At 45.3% G+C, this 20,551-nt stretch overlaps 1 protein-coding gene across 33 annotated transcripts in view; it reads left to right on the top strand.

Moving 5' to 3' along the window:
• The window catches only part of LOC141419724 (uncharacterized), a 76,354-nt gene that overhangs the window by 6,846 nt on the left and 48,957 nt on the right, over positions 1 to 20,551 (top strand). For 20 of the 33 annotated variants that reach the window (XR_012444372.1, XR_012444369.1, XR_012444371.1 and 17 more), the window contains exons 5-8: positions 2,464 to 2,563; positions 2,748 to 2,842; positions 3,958 to 4,036; positions 20,280 to 20,327. Coding sequence is in view for 10 of the 33 variants with exons in the window: in XM_074063242.1 (XP_073919343.1) it covers positions 2,464 to 2,563; positions 2,748 to 2,842; positions 3,958 to 4,036; positions 20,280 to 20,327 (322 nt within the window). In the remaining 23 variants the exon portion in view is untranslated. Of the gene's footprint in view, positions 1 to 2,463; positions 2,564 to 2,747; positions 2,843 to 3,957; positions 4,037 to 19,760; positions 19,888 to 20,279; positions 20,328 to 20,551 lie in introns of all 33 variants that reach the window. The other 13 variants (XR_012444376.1, XR_012444381.1, XR_012444377.1 and 10 more) reach the window with 3 other exon arrangements.

Below are 20,551 nucleotides of genomic sequence, written 5' to 3'. Positions count from 1 at the left end.
CTGAGTCCCTGAGTAAAGTTCAGGACCACATAGTGGCAGACCGTGAGCGTGTGAGGCTTTTGTACACACTGGAAGCAAATAGCCACAGGACGGTATATGGCACAGAGGCTGCAGGGGTGAAGGATTAGTTACTGTGTGGAGTTGGATATCTTTAGCTGGCAGGCAGTCAAGAAGGGAAGAGAGAAGGGCACAGTGGGTGTCACTGGGGTGGTCCAGCAAAATTATTGGGGTTTATGTGGTGGAAATGTGAGAGAGTACTAGAACATATTACTGTGGGTGAAGCACCAGGCACAACCAAGATGTGGAGCATGGTGAGGTGTTCAAGGAAGCCAGGAAAGGTGTGGGGAGCAGTGGTAGTGGCAGTGGTACTTGGGCAGGGTGTGACAGAGAAGTGGGCTGGGAGGCTGGACTAGGATGTGAGCGGGAGAAGTGGTAGTTCCATGGTTGAGGGCTCTCTAAATTAATTAATGGAACAGCCTCTGTAAATTGATTAGTTGCTCTCTTGTAGTCCTCTTCATCAAGACAGGTTAAGTTAAGCTTAACTTCTGCTGAACTAAGAAATGTCATCTGCTGAATCTGGGTAAGGGATGGACCTTATGAGGCCAAATTATCTGCCCTTAATCTTTCACGGGCACCTTGTCCATCGGTAGGTCGTCACAGGCTGCTGTTGTTGCTGCTGCTTCTGCTGCTGCTGCTGCTGCTGCTCCTCCTCCTCTTCTTTCTTCTCCTCCTCCTCCTGTTCCTCCTCCTCAAGAGGAGGTATGCCTCTGGTATGCCTTGACAGGAGGTGAGGTAAAGAAAATAACATATTGGGCGTTTTGTTAGAATTGACAGCAAGGTTCCAATAGATGTCACATTCCTTGCTGGGTTCATGGGTGAGGAAAGAGTTCTGTGTTTATACTGAGGAAGGAAGCCAGATACTGGTTAAAACTGGGAATAGATAGGTTTTCATCAGTAATGTTCTGAGGCAACAGGGAAGAGAGTGCAGCTCGAACTGAATTCAATGTGAACTAGTGCACGAGTAAGAGCATTTTAAAGGGAAAAAGGAGGGAGAGAGAGAAGGGGTTCAAGTGAAAAAAATACCAGAGGGTAGCTGGCTGGCAGTTATCAAAGTTAGTCTCCTACCCTCCCACAAAGCCTGGAAGACAGAGGTCCTGTCTTCCACAGTGTTGGTGGGGATAAACTATAAATTCTTTGGGCAGCCTTGAGTGTTCTCAGGTGTGCCATCTAAGGAGGGCTCGGGTCATCTGGAGGTGTTTGAGGCGGTCAGTGTGTGTTCAAGTTTTCCTATGGCAGGATTGGAGAATAGGTCAAAGGGCGGGCTCAGAGGAGGGCCCTGGGGCTTGATTTTGGTCAAGGAGAGGATCTTTGCCTGCCAAGATGGATACTGCTGTTTTCCCATTTTGTCTGGTGGTGACTTGACTATTTTCAGATACCCAAGACACATTTGGGGCTTGGTGGGAGGGTTGGAAAGGGGAGGGAGAGGTGTCGGCTCATACCCCTGTGGGGGAAAAGGTCAGTGACAGGTTCAGTGTTTCTTTCTTTGTGTCTTTGTTTGTTTGTTTCTTTCTTTCTTTCTTTCCTCCCTCCCTCCCTCCCTCCCTTTCTCCCCTTTCTCTGTTTCTTTTTCTTTTTCTGCAGCCCTGGGGTTTGAACCCAGGACCTTCACCTTGAGCCACTCCACTAGCCCTTCTTTTGTGAAAGTTTTTTTGAGACAGGGTCTCGGGGAACTATTTGCCCGGGCTGGTTTCAAACCACGATCTTCCTGATCTCTGCCTCCTGAGCAGCTAGGATTACAGATGTGAGTGAAGGCCGGTGCCTGGCCTTTAGTGGTCTTTAACAGCTTTCCATCCTAGTCCTGTCCAGAAAGCAGGGGGGTGCTGGGCTTATCGGGGATGTGGAGGTTAAAGGGGTGATGGGGTGAGGGACCAGGCCTCTTTCCCCTGGGATCCAATCAGTTAGACAGAAAAGATTGACTTTCCTCTTCTGTCTCCTGTCCTCTTCCTTCCTCACTCTCTTCCTTCAGTCTGTTTTTGCATTTGGTCCCTTCTTTCTCAGAGTCCCAACCTCAGAGGCAGGACATCGGAGGAGTGGGAGCACAGAGGGAGTAAAGGAGTCGAGCCATTGCGTGGGCAGCCTTGCCTAAACAAGTGCCAGAGTTGTTTGTTTATTGGGTTTCCTGGTGTACATGGTAGGTTTGTGTGTGTTCTCCTCAGCCTCCTAAGTGCGTTAACCTGGGTACGGTATGGAATGCCCAGGGTACAAGAACATAAGAAGTGGGTAGAGCACTTCCTTTTTTTCAGCATTAATGAGGACTGGGCCAGGGGTTGTTGGTTTGTTGATTTCATTGAAATATTGGTGACTCCCAACATAATAAAAGGTTCTCCTTTTCAGCCTGCTCCTGCTGCCTAGGCAAACAGCATCTTTGCATTAGTAATCTCCATTCTGCTTGTTTGCGATCAGATGTCATCAGTGTTGAAGAAGACAGGTGAGCATGTCTGCCTGTTCGGTGACTCCAAGGGCCATTTTTGTTCGTCACCACATCGTAGCACAAGAGGCAAAGGTAAGTCATGTGAGTCAAGTGGGATGGACCTCCTGGTTTCCTGAGGCACCAGCCTTCTTCCTACTGCGGTTGTTTAGGCCAGATCCCAGGCATGTCTGCTACCTCTGCTTGTTGGTTAGGTTGTTTAGTCCAAGTGTACAGGTCCATTAAAACTGACATAAGATATCTAATGAGTTTTCCATAGGAGGCTGTTTCTGGACAGACTGCTCTTCCTGTAGCCCTCTGCAGGACAGCATGCTTCAGAATAGGAGAAGGTTACAGTCCTGGAATGAGGTGGACGTGAGTTAACTCCTGACTCCCATCATTCATGAATTTTGTGACCTCAGTCAAAACTGTGGAACCTTCCCTGAGGCTCCATTTTCTCGATAGGTGGTGATAGTATGCTTTCTTGCTGGGCTCATAACAAGGTTTCAGTGAGCGTGTACTGCCTGGCACTTAACTGTGCTACCTGGCACTGAAGGGAGATAGATGGTCCCTGACTTGCCACCTCCTCCTTCCCTCTCCAAACTTAATATCCAAGGTCAAGGAAACTGCCAAGGCAGGTTTCTTTCTGTGTGGACAGGTTTCCTCTGTTGGGAATGCCTCTGTGTGAACCAGTGGAGTGACCCCTGAGTCACTTCTGTTCTCCCTGGATTTAAGGTCTTGACCTGTCCCTAGTCTTTTACACGTGTAACCTTTGTTACATGCCTTGACAGTGGACCAAATGCCACCTAAAGTGCTCTTTATCGTGTGAGTGAATTTCAGTATATTTTTTCAGATATTGCTTCCATTTCATTTAACTGGTCTGCCTTGCCTTTTTCTCAAGAATTCATTCTCTCCCTCTCTTTCCCCAGGGGAAAACACACTGGAACCCTTATAAGAGTTCCCAAGTCTTTTTGAATGTGGGTAATCACTAGATAGGGTGGGTGGGTGGATGACATTTTTTGTTTGTTTGTTTCTCTTTTGCCAGCATCTTTTAAGTCAGGGTCCCTTCTGTTTTCTCAGGTGGCTCCCGTGACAAGAGTCTTTTGTTTCAGCTGGTAGGACCTAGGCCTAGAATCCTGGAGGGTATTTGGCTGCCACCAGGGTGGAGCCTGTTGTGCCTAAGCGCTAAAAGGCACTCTCAACTCTGATGACTGGCATTTTGCTTTTCTAAAAGAGTTTGCATCTCAGAAAATGCCAGTGGTGGGTAGACTCTGTGAATTTCTGAAAGGGGAGAGATGGAGATACTTGGAGTGTCATATTTACTCACTGGCCCTACTGAACTGGTCAGCTGCCGTATTAAAGGCTTACATCTGGTAGCAGAAGTGCCAGGTGGCCACCCGGGGTTTGAGAGCTTCACTTTGCCAAAGCTGAGAGACTTAGGGAGGTGGTGGTTTGTTCTCTTGCTTGTTTTTTTGCTTATGTGTTTGCAGGTTGTTTCCCTGAGGGGACATGGAGGCTGGAGTGCAGGATTTCAGTCACACGAGAGAGCCTTCTCATGCACTAGCATAGGTTAGTGGGGAGACACAACATTGGAATGACCCCAAGAGGGAGGGGGAACTGAAAAAGGGGATCTCAGAAAAGCTAAGCCTGATGACTTTAAGACAGAATGTCCCCGTTTAACTACTTGGTATTAGTTGAAGGCCAACTGAGTGGCAGTCATTAGATTCTGAGATCCGGAGATCAGGTGTTTCTGGGGTTGCAGGTACAGGGGTGTGTGTGTGTGTGTGTGTGTGTGTGTGTGTGTGTGTGCAGGGTGTGTGCCGGGTGTGTGTGTATGTGCCGGGTGTGTGTGTATGTGCCGGGTGTGTGTGTGTGTGTGTGCAGGGTGTGTGCGTGTGTGCAGGGTGCGTGTGCAGGGTGCGTGTGTGCAGGGTGTGTGTGTGTGTGTGTGCGTGCAGGGTGTGTGTGTGCAGGGTGTGTGTGTGTGTGTGTGTGTGTGTGTGTGGCGGGGGTGGGGATGGTAGAAAAGGGGGAGTTTTGGCTGAGCACTGGAGAGGTGGGAACTAGGGCAATGCCCATTCCCACAATACCAAGCTGGGAGTTGATAAAGAAGACGAGGACCCATGGTTGAGTAATTGGCAGTGAAGTGAGGAGATTAGTGATAGGTCTAGATCTTGGTGAACTACATGGAAGTCTGGGAGAGTGGTAGGTAGGAGGACAGCTTAACATTTTGAGTCCAGCTTGCACTGGTGGAGTCTTCAGGTATTTAGGCAGTTACACCCTCGTCCACATGTATTGACCTTGACCCTAACCCTGATGTTTGGTAGGTAGTCATCCTCTCTGTACCTTTTGTCATCTTAGGCATTTCTGTCTGGTGGATGATCTTTTGTCATCTAAGGTATTTCTGTCTGGCTGCCCAGTGAACCTTAGAGACCTTTCAATACCCTGGTCAGCAGTCTGTGTTTCTTGTCTGTGTCCGAGTTCGTGTTCTCCTTCTACCTCATACAGTCAGGTCCTTCATAACAACGTCTGGGTCACTGCTGGGCCACGTGGTGATCCCACAGGATTATATGACCTGGTGGTGTCTTGGCTGTCTTAGTGTGTGTAAACACATCCATGGTGTTCCCACAACAAGGGCCACTTGGGTGTTTTATCTGCTGTAGCACCACACCTTGAATATTTTCTAGTACCTAGTCCTGTCTGTTGAGTTTGGTCTTTCTAGAACTTGTATACCTGGTTCAAAAAAGAGTGCCCCAAAATCTGTTCAGTTGTAATTTATACTGGCAGGGAAGGAGAAAGGAAGGATGTAGTTTTCTTTTTTCTTTGAAAGGAAAGCATTTGGTCATCCTAATTTTCAGTGGGTGTACCTCTGGCTTTTCTTTCCTTTGTGATTTTTGTTTTTGGCAGTACTGGGGCTTGAACTCACTTTGAGCCATTCCACCCGCCCTATTTTTGTGAATGGTTTTTCGAGATAGGGTCTCGTGGAACTATTTGCCGGAACTGTTTGCCTGGGCTGGCTTTGAACCACTGTCCTCCTGATCTCTGCCTCCTGAGTAGCTAGGATTATAGGCAAGAGTGCTGGCATGAGCCACTGGCACCCGGCTGGCTTTTCTTTTAAGAGTTCAATCAGCATAGTGGCTGGGAGCGAGCTTTTTTTTTTTTTTTTTTAGTATCGAGGCTTGAACTTGGGGCCTTCACCTGAGCTACTCCACCAGCCCTATTTTTGTGAAAGGGTTTTCGAGATAGGGTCTTGTGGAACTATTTGCCGGGACTGGCTTTGAACCTCGATTCTCCTGATCTCTGCTTCTGGAATAGCTAGGATTACAGGTGTGAGCCACCTGTGTCCAGCTGCTTTCTTGTTTTTTTTTTTTTTTTTTTTTTTTAAGTTTCAGAACATGCATGGGGGATGGCGGAGCAGCTCAGGCAGTTAAGAGTGCCTGTCTAGCAAGCATGAGACCCTGAACTGTGGTCAAACCCCAGTGCCATCAAAACAAAACAAAAAAATGTGCATGGCTTTTGCTCCTCTGCTTAGAATCTAACCTCTTCACTGCACAGAGTTTGAGTGTGCAAAATGCAGTTAAGAAATGTAATGTTGGCAGTTTTTCACATTTGCACTGAGGAAATGCAGAGAAATTTAACAAGTCAGATTAGGAGAGCGAGTTAGATTTTTTTTTTTTGGTGGTACTGGGGTTTGAACTCAAGGTCTCAATGCTTGTTAGGCAGGTGGTCTGTTATGTGAGCTACTCCCCCAGCCCTCTTGTTTTCTTCTTAATGACAAGAATAGCACAGTCTACTGAGAGAGTTGTTGCAGGCATTACTGATTAAATTTTTCCTTAGGAAGATGCTCTGTCCATAAGAAATTTAAAGTTGGAAGGACCCAGTAACATGGATCGTAGCTTCTGTGGAATTCCAAGTTAAAGTGGACTGTGTTTTTCTCCCCCCATCTTGCAAACAGTGCCTTTTTTGTCCGCAGTGCTGGGGAAGAAAACTCAGGCATTGCCCATGCTAGGCAAGCGCTCTCCCATTGAGCTACAACATTAGCACTAAAGAGTGCTGTTTTTTATAACACTACAATGGGAAAACATTAGTGTTTTTATAACACTAACGGAAACAGAAAGCTGAAACTCCTTTCCAGACATGGAAGAAGTGCTGTCATCACATTACTTGAAGAATGTGCTGTGGGTGGGGGGGCGGAAGGGTGGTGGTGAGGGGGTGTGAGGGGAGAGGAAAAAAGGGAGTAAAGGAGATCCTTTCACCATACTAACTATGGAATAGCTACTAGGAGACCAAAAGGAAAAATGAAACAGCCCCCAAGGAGTAAGTCAGTCCCCCAGTTTATAAAGTAGTTCCAGTTTGAGAAGCTCAGGAACCAGTAGCTCATTAGAGTGAGCACTTGTAATGCATAAAAATTAATGAGGTGGCAAGAGCTATCGTTTTATCTCAGGGATTACTACATGATCTTTGCAGAGTTTTTCTTGCTTTGCTTTGTTTTTGTTTTCTCTTTGTTTGCTTTTTTTTTTTTTTCCTTTGACACACTAGATCTCCCTTCTATTATAGTCCAGGCTGGCTTCAAACTTGGGATCTTTCTGCCTTAGGCTCACAGACACTGGGATTACATGTGTGTGCTGCCACTCCAAAATTTTTCAATCTGCTTGCAAGGTACATTGATGCCAAAATAGGTCTCTGGCCAACAAATACATCTGATAGGCAAATTAAGATTGATGGCTTTCTGTTGTTGACTGTGTCAGAACATAATTCGATTGTGTTATCTCACACTCTTCTACCTCGTTGGGTATCTCTCCTTATTTTGGGTTCCATCTCCTTCAAGGGTGACGAGGGTTTTTGGAAAGTTGGTTGGTGCTGTAGGCAGACCTGAAGGGGGAGTGAGGCAGTGTTTGGTGCTATGCTCAGTTTTGGTGACCAGCAAGAGTTGGAAATTATCTCGGTTTTGTATTTTTAATGGTGGTAGATGTAAACTAGTGGTGGCAAACAAACTGAACACTCACAGAAGAGATTATGAGGATGGGTGGAGACAAGCATGGAGCTTGAGTGCAAGGCAGTGCTCTCTCATCAGATTAACTACCTCTTAGCCAGGCCTTCACATGGTTCAAGTGGGCACAGAGCCAGGTGCTGGTGGCTCACGCCTGTAATCCTAGCTACTCAGGAGGCAGAGATCAGGAGGATCGTGGTTCGAAGCCAAGCCGAGCAAATAGTTCTTCCAGGCCCTATCTCGAAAAAACCCATCACAGAAGAGGGCCGGTGGAGTGGCTCAAGGCGTAGGCTCTAGGGTCAAAGCCCAGTACTGCAAAAAAAAAAAAAAAAAAAAAAAAAGTGAGTACAGATACGCTAGGTTGGTGAATCCCAAATTTATCTTGACTGATTGGGTTAGTGAGGCTCAGATTCTGTGTGTGTGCAATGGGGAGTAGTCATTGCCGCCTTCCTGATAGTTGGGCCTTATTACCCCCAAACTTAACAGCAGCGTTGGATCTGTGGCAGTGGAGGTAATATTAGCTGGCATTCAGTGCTCTGCCCAGTCCTTTACATTCATTTATCTCGTTCTGTCCTCTCATCAAACTTGTTGGGGGTAAGAGTCCCCTATCTATACCTCCAAACCTGAAGGCCCAGTATTTGCACTTGGGGCGCTCTCATACCAGAGGGGGCCACTTTGCCGAACTTATCCCACTTTTCCAACCTTCTGTGCAGATCAGAAGCAGTGTACGAAGCAAGGTGGCCAACGTTGGTCAGCTCCTGAGAGCTGACCAAAAAACCTGGCTCCTGGAGTCTGAGGACTTCAGCAGGGTTACTGTCACTGGCGCCCTCCCCATCCCCCTCCTGCTCTGTCCGTTTTCACATTTACCCAAAATCTTGTCTGAGTTTGTGCTCAGTTTTAAGAGCGTGCAGCTTATGGTAACTTTAAAAATTTCTTAAGCAGATTGAAGAGTGAACCTACTAAGCAGTGACAGTTGTTGGGGAGCCTGTTGTTCAGCACAGATGGGTTTCATTTGTTTTAGATTGTGGAGTGTGCCATTAGAAGGTCCTAAAACATGCTTTCTGGGGTGGGTTGTGGTGGCTCACACCTGTAGTTCCCATCTACTTGGGAGGTGGAGATGGGGTTGGGGGGGTTTGCGTGTGGGGTGGGATTTTGGTTCCAGCCTGCCAGTTTTTCAGGCGTGCGCATGCGCACGCATGTGGTTTCCTGTCATGTCAGGGTGATGGATGGGTGGTTGTGCATGCTGTTGAGTGGCAGCAGTGTTGACAAGTTAACAAGACGAAATAGGAAATAGATACCCGGGTATGCCGCCCAAAAGCAAGTGGAAGGGCAGGAGCTTGAACAACCAAGTGTCTAGGTGGCTGTTGGCAGCTGTTTCACCCATCCTGTTGGTAAAAGTACGTTTTAAGCAAGGGTGGAGTTCAGATTGATGCTGGGGCTCTGTGCAGCAGCCTTCTGTGAGTTCCAAGATGAGATCTGTTGGTCAGAAACAGTGTTACCATAAAGCAAATGATAGAGCAGGTGACCTGTGGCTGTCACTTAGAGATACCATGAGATGAGCTTTTAACCTGTGAAAAGGGACCAGAGGCTAATTCATCTGAGTAGTACTCCTCCAGCAGATTGTGACACAAAGATTTCCCTCTCCACCAAGCTTCCTGAATGTCAAGAATGCCAAGCTTCCTGAATGTCCAGTATGTCATATTTTCAGCTCGTGTGTGTATGTGTGTGTGTGTGTGTGTGTGTGTGTGTGTGTTGGGGAGGACAGACAGCTGAAAGTGATAAGTGGTGGTTGGCTGGTCATTTTGTGTGGTTTCGCTTTCGCATCACAAGTAGGTCATCTACTTGTTACAAATGTGCAAAGTGAGGAGGATTACCATGGGCTCAAGAGAATCCCACTCCTCATGATTGATGATGATCATACCATCAGTTATCCAGAGCCTTGAATCAAGGTGAACAACAGTGTAGATTGATTTAGGGAAGTTTTCTGTTCCTTGTTCTGGCTCCCCCTTCTCTCTTTCTTTCTTGCTGTTGCTCATTTCTGTTCTGTCCGTACGTTCGTGTTAGAGAGACCTTAGACACATTCGGCTCCCTCTGGAGAGGCAGAAGGTTGCCAGATGGTCTCTTGGGTTTGCAGCGGGCTCATGGGTGCTAAGTAGTGGTGAAGTCGTCCTTTGGGGAGCATCGGTCAGCCCACTCTCTTTTGTGTGTAAGAGCTGTAGCTGTTGTTCAGTTGCCTACAGTGTGCCTACCTACAGTTTGTCCTGAGAGGGAAACTTCACATTTTGAGTGTAAGTTTCAGGTGTATTCCTTGGGGTGATGGTCTAATGGTGTCCAAGTGACCTTAAACTAAAGAAGAAAAGATCTCTCTGTAGATTTCCCTTCTCATCCTGCACACCCCATACTCTCCTGTGATGCTTCTTGTCCAGTGTTTGCTCATACCAGAGGTGCTGAGCAAGTAACATATTTTGCCCAGAGTCCTCCTCACATGTGACAGGTTGTTGTACTGTCCTTTCAGATGTCTGCAACCTAAGACTTCCTCAAAGTTTTTGTTTTAAAGAGCCCAAGCTGGTTGTCTTATCCCAGACTCCCCAGGCTGGGATTGGTGATTGTCATTTCACCACTGGAACTTTGCACCTGTGCTGCCTGTGCTCCTGGTAGTCACTGTTCCTGGAAATTTTAAGCTGCTCATTTACAGGGGCGTCAGAGTTTAAAACCCTCCCCACTAAGCAAAACGTTGAGAGAAGGGATATTAAAACTGGGTGGGTCATGGCTATGATGTCTAAGCCTGTTGGTTGATTTCAGCATGACCACGAAAGGGCCTCTCAGTGGCAATGCACAGAAAGTATTCTTTTCAAGGAGAAGACTCGAGTCACACTTGGAGAAAAAGAAAAAGGAAAGCATGGATTGGAAGAGACTTAAGTGAGATCTAGCAGTGAGTTACACACTTGGTCACTTTTCAGAGAGGCTTACCTTGGGGTATTGCAGGTTCAGATGATTTGGTGTTGGGCATTTGTTTCAAGAGTGATCCAGTACTGGCTGTGAGTTGAAAAATGTTGAAGTGGGCGTGGGGGTGTTGTGGGGGCAAGGGGTGGGGTGAGGCGTGGGGTAGCGTGTGGGCTGGGGTTATTTACACATACTATGAGCCCTTCTCTCAGCTTTTGCGTATGTAATGTACGTATGTGTGTGTGTTGGACTGGAAACCAGGGCCTCAAGCATTCTGACACTGAGCCACATCCTCAGCCTATTTATTTATTTAATACTTACTTATTTTTGAGACATGGTCTTGCTGTGTAGCCCTTGCTCATGCTGGCTTAGAAGTGGTGATCCCCATTGGCTTCAGTCTCCCGAGTAGGTGGGAGTATAGACATTCACCGCCATGGCTGGCAATAATAATTTTTCTTTAAGTCAAATTACACTTCCTATTTACAGTTAAATGAAATTTTATTTTTCAGTTAGTTATTAAAAGGAGTTTCCAATGGAAGTTTAACATTACAAAATCGGTTTATTTTTTCTTCCACTTAACTTTGTCTATTTTAAACATCCATCTCTTTTTCTCACACTGAAAGTCTTGGTGTTTACTTATTTCCATTATTCTTAATAGTTTCTTTAGAACAACCTGGGAGATACAAAAAAAAAAAAAAAAAATCTCTGGAAGTTCTTCTGGGAGCTCTTTGTTCGTTTTAACAGTTGAGAAATAACTTCTTCAGTTGTGGGAAAAGACACATAACATAAACGTACAATCTTAACTCCTTGTTTAAGGGTACTGGTAAGGGCAGTTAAATTATAGTTGTGTTATTGTGGGATCAATCTCCAGAAGCACATGTAAAACTGAAACTGTGCCCATTAACAACGGCTCCCCGTTTCTTCTCTCTGCAGCCTCTGATAGCCATGATCCAGTTGTTTCTGTGAATTTGTGTCTTTTAGGCGCATCAAAGTCTTGTGAACAGTGTTTGTTTCCATGGTGACTGGCTCATTTCACTTTGCAGACGTCCTCGGGGTTCCTCCATGTTGTGTCATGCGTGCATGTCCTTCCCTTTCATAGGAAGGAAATAGCCCATCCCTGAATAGTACTCCATGGTGCGCATATGTCACATTTTCTTTATCCGTTTGTTTGTCTAATGGTGGACATTTGGGTTGCTTCCCCCTCTGGCTTATTGTGACTTAACGCAGCTAGAAGGACAGCCTGCTTTGGCTTCTTTGGGGCTCTCTGTCAGAAGCGCAGGTTGGTGGATCCTACAGTAATTCTGGTTTTAACTGTCAGAGTCACCTTCCATGGTGGCTGTAGCAGTTCACATTCCTGCCAGGGGTGCACAAGACGTTCCAGTGCCTGCTCATCCTTGTGGACACTTTGCCATTTTACTCTCTTGTCGACAGTGGCCATCCTGACGGGTGTGGGGTCACATCTCATTGTGGTTTTGATTAGAAGTTCTGTGATGGTTAGTGGTGTGGATATCTTGAATGTCATATCATTTCTGGAGAAATGGGTATTGAAGTCCTTTGCTCAATATTTATTTGTGCGTACTAGTTGTACAAAGGGGTTTTGTTGTGATATGTCCATACATGCATGTAATATGCTGTGACCACACTCACCCTTCTCTTCCGCTTTCTTATTCCCTCTTTTCTCCCCCCACAGTTTTCAGTGACTTTCCTCCTTCTGCTTTCATACATGCAAGTCAAGTGCTTCAGTCATTCAGTCATAACCACCTCCCATCACCCTGTCCTTTGTCTTCCCCATTCCCACTGGTCCCCTATCCCAAACAGTCGTCATTTACAGTCATGTGTTTTTGCTTTTTTTCTTCTTGTATTTTCAGTATATTTTTCTAATCTTCAGATATAGGAAAGGTCTCTCTCTCTCTCTCTCTTTTTTGCTGAATTATGAAATGCAATAGAAACGATCATGTGCCGAATGAAGAATCAGAACCAGTCACGTAGGAAAGGAATCTTTCTCATATTGCCATGAGTAGCAGTTTATAACAGTTTAGTCATGGAGTTATTCACAGCTGCTCTGTTAACCCGTCAAAGACTTTCAACCAAACATGTAGGATTGCTGAAATGAAGAAAAATTTCTAGTGCGAGTTGGAGAGAACTGATAAATCAGGCCTTCCTCCTCTTGGTTTGGTTGAAATTCAAAGTGATGATTGTTTTTCTGGGTTTCAGAAACAGCTCTTCACAGCATGCAGTGCATGGGAAAGGTCTTTAACTTTCTCGCACTCACCCTGTGCTTTCTGTGAATGGTACTCATCACCATATAGTCATTGTTTATCTCCTTCCATCGGTGAAGTGGATTCTTCCTGCCTTGCCTAGGAGATGCGCCTTTGCATCTTTCTGGCCCCTGGGTTCTCAGTCAACCTGAGACGACAGTGGTTGAGACTTTGAGATTCCCTGGGCTGGCCAGGCAGTATGAATACCAAGTGACAAGTTATTGGAAGATAGGGTTCTTTTGGGTTCATGCTTTGGGAAGGTAAAGTGCTTTGGGCTCCAGCTAACTGTGGCTCTGCCTCTCCCTTGTCTTGCAACTGAACCCTGGGTTTTGATTTCTATTTCTCTGTCTTTGAGAGGCTGACAGAGATTGAAAGGACATAGTCTTGCTACAAAAGGCAAAAATCAGTTTCCATGCCCTCAGTTCCCCTTGGGCCTTGTTGTGAGTCCAGAAATTCCCTGCTTTCTTCTTACCCGTTAGACTGCCGAAGGAGGACAGACTTATTTTTGCTTGTTTGTTTTTGTAACCGAAGTGGGGTTAGAGCATGGCGACCTCGTGCTTGATAGGTGCTCTGTGATAACTTGAGCAAGGCTCCAGCCCTGGAGTGTAATTTTTTTGGAGCCACACCTCCAGTCCATTTTGCTCTGGTTATCTTGGAGATGGGGGGAGGGGGGGGTCTAGTGAACTATTTGTGTGTTCCCCCCCCCCCCACTGAAACTGGCCTCAAATCGCAACCCTTCTAATCTCAGCCTCCAAAGTAGCTCATGAGACACTGGCGCCTGGCTTGAAGAGTACATTTAAGTGATACTTTTACACAGCGTTTGTGGGAGTTTCTTTTACCCCAACGGTGCTTCGCCTACCGTTAGCAGAGGTTGTTTAATTGATAAGTGTTGCTGGGTATCATCCCGTTTGTTGAATTGGACACTCACTTTCCAATCTCATCATGTAGCTGTCCCTTTCACTCTGTGTGTCTCGTGTAGGAGAAAGGACTTTTCTCTCATTTGGTGGAGGAGGTGCAGAGGTTTAAAGGGTACTCAATTCATTTAGCCAAACTGTATCACAGTCCAGGCTTTGCACATGCAGACCACTGTCAGTGCCAGTGTAGGTGCTGATGAGGTGAAACCTGAATGTCGAATTCTCCTAGGTACTGAGAACACTTTCTGCCCGCAGACTTTTTATCGGAGGGCTGTCTGATAGCCACATGTGAAAAACAGAGCCAACACACTCAATGTGAGTTAGTCATTGAGTCTTTCTTTTTTTTTTTTTTCTTTTTTTAACAGTGGTTTGGGAGTGAGTTTTTCTTGAGGCATGCTAAACCGAGGTAAACAAAACCTTGTAATGCATTAGCCTGTCTCCTTGACAAGGTGGTCTGTGCCCTGTATGTTACATGTGCACTTTATGATGTCTCACCCAGCCTCTTTGACTAGATTAGAGTTTGGGGAGGGAGGGCTGTAGGTTCTGCATGGTTGTTGGATGCTTCTGTGATTAAACTGCTTTTTGATTAAGTCTTGCTACTTGCCTTTGACTTAGCAGGAATGTGAAATGATTTGTGTTTCTTACTTAGTACAAGTTGTCCTTCATATACAATATGTTTTCTTGGCATAGAAAATTAATCAGTTGAATTGAAGAATAGCAAAAATAAGTCCAGAGAGGGTGACCTAGCCTGTTCTTTCATGTGCCCCAGACAGGCCTGGGACTTTGGAAAATTCAGCCTCTTAATAAGTAACAAGACTGTATCCGTCAGCAGCCCATTGAAGGGCATCTTGTTATTGTTTGATCTCTTTTGTGAGAGCTTGAATTCCCTCTTTCCCCTTCCCTCCTCCTCTCAGAGACCTGCTAATCTTCCCACGTAACCTACCTATCTCTCTTCCCTGTCACTGTGGTTGACCCCAGTATGATTATTTACTCAGTGTTTAAAGAAGTGTTGTGGGACAGGCAGTGCAGGGGATGGTTGCAGTTACCAGACTCTTGAGGGGCTTCCTTCAGCAGTGTTGATGCAGTGGGCATGGTGGCTGAAGCCTGTAATCCTACCTACTTGGGAGGTGGAGAGCCAGAGAATTCCGGTTTGAGGACAGCCAGTATGAGAGGCTCAGGACACCCCATCTCAACCAGTGGCTGGGTGCAGTGGTACGTACCTGTCATCCTAGCTACTTGGGAGAGCACAAATGGGAGGATGGCAGTCCATGTCAACCCAGGCATGAAAGTGATAGCCTATTGCAAAAGTAACTAACACAGAGGTTTGGGGACATGGCTCAAGTGGTAGATCGCCCATCCATCCACTGAGGATGCGGTAGCACATGCGAGGCCCTGACTTCCATTTCCAGTGCTTCCCCGCCGACCCCCGAGGAAAAAAAAAAAAAAGAATGTTGAGCATGCTCTGATTCTCCAGTAACATTCATTGACACAGTGACCTCAGTTTATGAATAGCAGTTTTGGAATGCTGCCCAGTTTTTCCTGGTGGATCCTTTTGTGTTTGGGGTTTTCTTTATGTATTTGAAGAGATCATATGTGCATGTGTGTGCGTGTGCGTGTGTGTGTGTGTGTGTGTTGTACAAAAGGGTTTCATTGTGATATTTCTATATAGGCACATAATGTGCTTTGATCAAATTCATTCCATCTTGCTTTCTTAGCCTCTCACTTCAATTATAATTTATCTCCTTCTTCACCCTTTTCTCTTCCCCTTCACATTGTTCCCCTCACCACCTAACATTCCCCCTTCTTTGTTCATGTCCTTGTTTTTGTTCTTTTTATTTTAGGTCTATTTACGCATATGAGAAAAAATGTGATACCTGTCTGGGTTGTTTTGCTTGGCACGATGATTGGTAGTTCCATCCGTTTACCTGTACACAGTATAATTTTATTCTGTTTTTTTGGCAGTAGTGGAGTTTGTTTTTTATTTTTTTGGTAGGCCTGGGGTTCGAACTCAGTTCTTTGCACGCTTGCAAAGCAGTTTCTCTACTGCTCGAACCACTCTTCAGTCCATTTTGCTACGGTTAGTTTTGGAGAACTTTTTGCCCCAGCTGACTGACCTGTAACCATGATTGTCCTGATCTTGGCCTTCCAAGTAGCTAGAATCACAGGGGTGAGCCAAGCCACACTGGAGTGAAGGTTTACACTCATGCTGGCTAGGCAGGTGATCTACCAGTAGAGACATGGGAAGCTAAACACAGGGATACTAGAATTAAAGTGGCCTCACAAACCAAGCGAAGAGAAGAGAGGGATCACATAGATAAAGTCTTGCACCAGCAACCAACAGATGTCTCCATAAATACAGCAGAAACATACAGGGTGAGATGAGAGATTCTTCAATGAATTGTGCTGGCAAAACTGGATGTCAGCATGCATCAGATTGAAATTTGACAGGTACGCTGCATCTTCTCAAAAAAAAAAAAAAAAGAACTTAAACGGATGAAAGACCTCAATGTAATACCTGGAACTCTATAGCTACTTGAAGAAGACATAGGGGGATAACTTCAGGACCTTGGAATAGGCAGTGATATTTTGGAAAAAAAAAACAAAAACAAAACAACCCAAAACACAGGAAACAAAAGCAAAAATTGACAAATGAGCTTACAACAAACTTCAAAGCTTCTGCACAGCAAAGGAAACAATTGACACAGTGAGTTAGTTTAGTTTTTTCAGGGACCTCCATTCTGATTTTCATAGTGAGGTGAGATGAAAGTTTAGTGTGATTTTTTGATTGCATTTCCTTTATGGCTAAGTGCATTGAAAGTTCCAGCCTCCCTCCCTCCCTGCCTTCCCCTCTCTTCCCTCCTTTTCCCCTCTCTTCCCTCCCTTCCTCCCTCCCTCCCGCTACTTGTACTTCTTTTGAGAACTGTCTATTCAGTTCACTTGCTAGCTTATTAATTGCGTTATTCCTTCTCAGTCCTGTGTCAGATGAGTAAGTGGGAAAGATCTGCTGTTTGTTGGCTGTCTCTTCATTCTGGCTATCATTGTTTGCTTGACTTCAGAGTTTTCTCGTTTTGTTTTTTTTTTTTTTAAACTGATACTAAAGCTACAACAGTTTTGGTATATTTTATTTTTTATTGTTCTGCAGCTGTTTGGCTTGGGAGCACAGCAGTTCAGAAGCTAGTGGTCTATGCCAGAGTCCTGGAGATGGTGTCTCGAGGATTATTTTCCCAGGCTGGCTTTGAACCTGGATCCTCCTGATCTCAGCCTCCCAAGTAGCTGGGATTACAGGTGTGAGCCACTGGTGCCTCGCTTCCATTTGAATTCTTGAGAGCTTGTTTCTAGATTGTAGCAGTGGAGTGCAGCTACTCGTGTATCTTTGCCTGAAGAATGGGTCTCCTCTACTGGGGAAGGCCAGACCCTTTGACCAAGTGTGTAGCTTCAGGAGAGGCACGCATGGAGCACTGAGGAAGGAAAGGAACACCTGCCTAGCCAGCCAGATTAGCGATCAGTGCAGTGACAGATGTCACAGCCTGATTGCCCTCACAGCCACCCCTTTGAATTGCTTTTTGGGCATTTTATCCATAGACAGTTTTTGGTACGACTTACAGCTGTCATTTTGTTCATTGTCTTCTAGTTGATTTGAATAGTTTTTATTCTTGTTTGACATCTCTTGTTCATCTTGCTGTTTGATTGTTTATTGCAGGATAGCATTTTCTTTTCTCTCTCTCTCTCTCTCTCTCTCTCTTTCTTTTTTTCTTTCTTTTCTTTTTACTCTTTTTTCTTTCCTTGTTGGCAGTTTTTCTGTTTGACTTATTGGAGTATGGATTTCCAAGATTCCTGTTTCATTCTTTGTTACAGTCTTTGGATCTTGTTTTTAGTTTCCTTGATATTTGTTGCTGGAGAGTTACTTTGATAATCTCATTTTTACATGTTTCTTGCATTCCTGTGTTGAGATTTGTCCATCTGGTGCATAAGCCGTATTTCTTACTTTTACCAGTTGACCTTCCTATTGAGTGGGTTTTCTCCTGAAAACATGACTTGGGATTTTGATTTGTTATGCAGTGTTGGCTTTGATTCTTACTGGTCCCTGATTAGTGAAATTTGGCATAGCAAATACATACTGCAGCTTCAAAGACCCACTGTTCCTGTGCGACATCCAGGAGAGGAGATATTCTAGCAGTTCTGGTAGATGTGGTGCAGACAGCAGTTGGTATGGGTGTCTGGGTGCACCCTGTGTGGCTGCTGTTACAGTGGGTGTGTTTTAGCCCTATCATGTTACCTTAATTTCCCCAGGCACATTTGAGGCTAGCTCTTCAATTAGCAGGTGCCTGTGGCACTGGCAACACTACTATGGTTAATAGCAGTCTCAGGGATTCTCCTATGACCAAATCATTAGGGTTGGTCCCCAGATAGGGCATGGAGACCTGTGTGGCAGGAAATACAGCACCCTCTTCCTGGTGTTCACATATAGTCCTGTTAGCCGCCCACGGTCAGAAACAGTGGCAGGAACTGTGTAGGTCAGTGGCAGCAGGAGTTGTGGTATTCTCTGCTGCTACCGTGGTAGTGGCCACCTGGGAGCAGGACCTCAAACAGAACCAGGCGTAGGTGAACTCAGCCCCTCTAGCTCTGTGCACTCAGCAGTGGGTCTACAGCCAGAGCAATAAGAGGGTCTCAGGTCTGCCTCCACAAGCTCAAGTGTGTTGGTAGTGATGGGAACCATGTCCTGTCAGGAACTGGCACCTGAGGGTGGTGCAGGGGGAGGGGCAAGGAGACCTTCAGTCTCCTTGATGCTACGTCTTGATGCTACATCTGCCTTCAGTTGTAGCATCAGCAGAAATCCACACGTAGCTGGCCATTCTCTTGGTCTCAGAGGGCAAGCCCACCATTTTTTCTGGTTCTCAAGGGTAGTGCCCTCCTTTTCCCTCCACGTTGTAATGTCTGTGGCCTACACTGCAGGACACCCAGGGAGTTAAAATTACTGTTGTGCTGCTAGGGTTTGTGAGGCAGCCTCCCCCCAGACAAGTGCATTGGAATGTCTGTGGAGTACAAGAGACTGGGGATATGCAGGGATTTTTCTTTTAAACTACTGGAGCAAACCAAATTTGGACAGTAGTCTCCTTCTTAAAATGGTTCCTGGGTGTAGCACCCTGGGGCTTCACGGGAAATTACGTGAAAATTCTTTTCAAGGCAAGGATGAGGTGTAGACTTCAGATTACTTATGTCAGTGGGTTGATGCCTGTGAGGTATTTGAATTTTCCGGTAGGTGAGACTGCGAACATCCACACTGATGAGAGTTTACTGGGACACTCATCCACTCACTTTCTCTGACAGAGGGGAGACTCCTTTCTCCCTAGGCTGTGGAATCGAGGTGGTAGATGATGAGGTATTTTGTTTCTCTTGTTAAACTGTTCCAGGACTCTCCATTTTAAAGGTGCCAGTCTCTCCCTTGCTGATTTCTAGAGTTATGCCATGATCATTCACCTCAAGGGGTATAGTCATTTGTACCCCTTGACTGTTTGGTTTTGTGTGTGTGATGGAAGAGGTGAGTGCTGGTTGTCTGTTCAGCCATCTTGGATTACTCCCAATGTATTTCCTAATTTTCTCTGTACGTGTTCTGTCAGTCACTGATAGTTGATCAGATAAGTACTCAACAATTATTGTCGAAGTGGCTATGCCCCTTCCATTCTCTGAGTTTTGCTTCATATGTTTTGGGGCCTTGTTGTTCAGTGCATGTGCGTTCTTAATTGTTATATTTTCCTGATCATTATGAAAAAAACAATCACTTTTTTTATGTCTTTTCTTAGATAAAATAAAGTGTGACTACTCACTCAAGTTCTATTATGTTCTGTTATGTTTCACATTAGCATTATTTATCTTTTTATCCTTTTATTTTGTCCAGTTTGGACTTTTGAATTTAAAGTTTGACTCTATGGCTATCATATAGTTGTATCTTCTTTTTCTAAAAATTGAGTCTGCCTTTGCTTTGCGTTGTTTAATCCAGTCACATCATCAGTGGTGTTGATGTAGTTGGATTTCTACTTACCATTCTGTGATTTGCTTTCCGAATGTCTCATCTGTTTTGTTCCTTCCTGTTTTTTTTTCTTTGTAATAATTTATGTGTGTACTATCTTAATTTTGTTGTTGCTGTTGTTGTTTTTTAAAAACACTATATTTTGGCTTTACTTTCTTAGTGGCCAATATGGATTATGATACACATTTCAATTTGTCAAGCTTTACTTCATTTAAAAAGTTCCAAGATGGCGATGACAGACGTGCACCATAGTCTTGCATCTCCATGAATCTGAAGTAAAGCCTAAGGTATGTGACTACAAGGAAAGGTGGGCGATTTAGAAAGGGCTGCATTGGCACTGCTGTGAAACAGTGCTGGTGACCAGAGGAAATCAAGAAATACCAGAACAAACAAAAGGACTTTCTGTGTCTCCGTGAACCTGAAACAGAATCATCAGGTTTGTGGTTGAGGGAGAGGACTGTGGTGAGGAAAAGTTAGGGAAGGCAACAGTAAGGCAGTGGACAGAATGCAGATGAAATTCAGAATTAATTGAATTTTGGACTTAGAAAAGAAGCAACGAACCCCAACACAGAGCTTTGACCAAAACACTATGAAAGGGGAGAGGTTACAGAAACAGCCTGAAAGAACGAGAGAAGTCTGGGTGCGGTGGCTCATGCCTGTAATACCATTTATTTGGCAGGCAAAGAAGATCTGGAGGATTGTGGTTCGAGAGCAGCTGTGGCAAAAGGTTAGTGAGATGCCATCTCAACAAATAGTCTTGAGTGTGAAGGAGGAGCACGCCTGTCACCTCAGCTATGTGGGAGGTGTGTGTAAGCAGGAGGATCACCGTCCAGGCCACCTGGGCCAGAAGGCGTGAGACCCTACCTGAAAAATAGTAAATGAGCAAAAGGGCTGGGGTTGTGGCTCAAGTGTTAGAGCGCTTGCCTAGCAAGTGCAAGGTCCTGAGTCCTG

Source organism: Castor canadensis, chromosome X, assembly GCF_047511655.1.
Source record: "Castor canadensis chromosome X, mCasCan1.hap1v2, whole genome shotgun sequence".
In the NCBI taxonomy this organism is placed as follows: domain Eukaryota; kingdom Metazoa; phylum Chordata; class Mammalia; order Rodentia; family Castoridae; genus Castor; species Castor canadensis.
The sequence above is the reverse complement of the archived record's forward strand: the minus strand, read 5'-3'. Positions and strand labels throughout refer to the sequence as shown.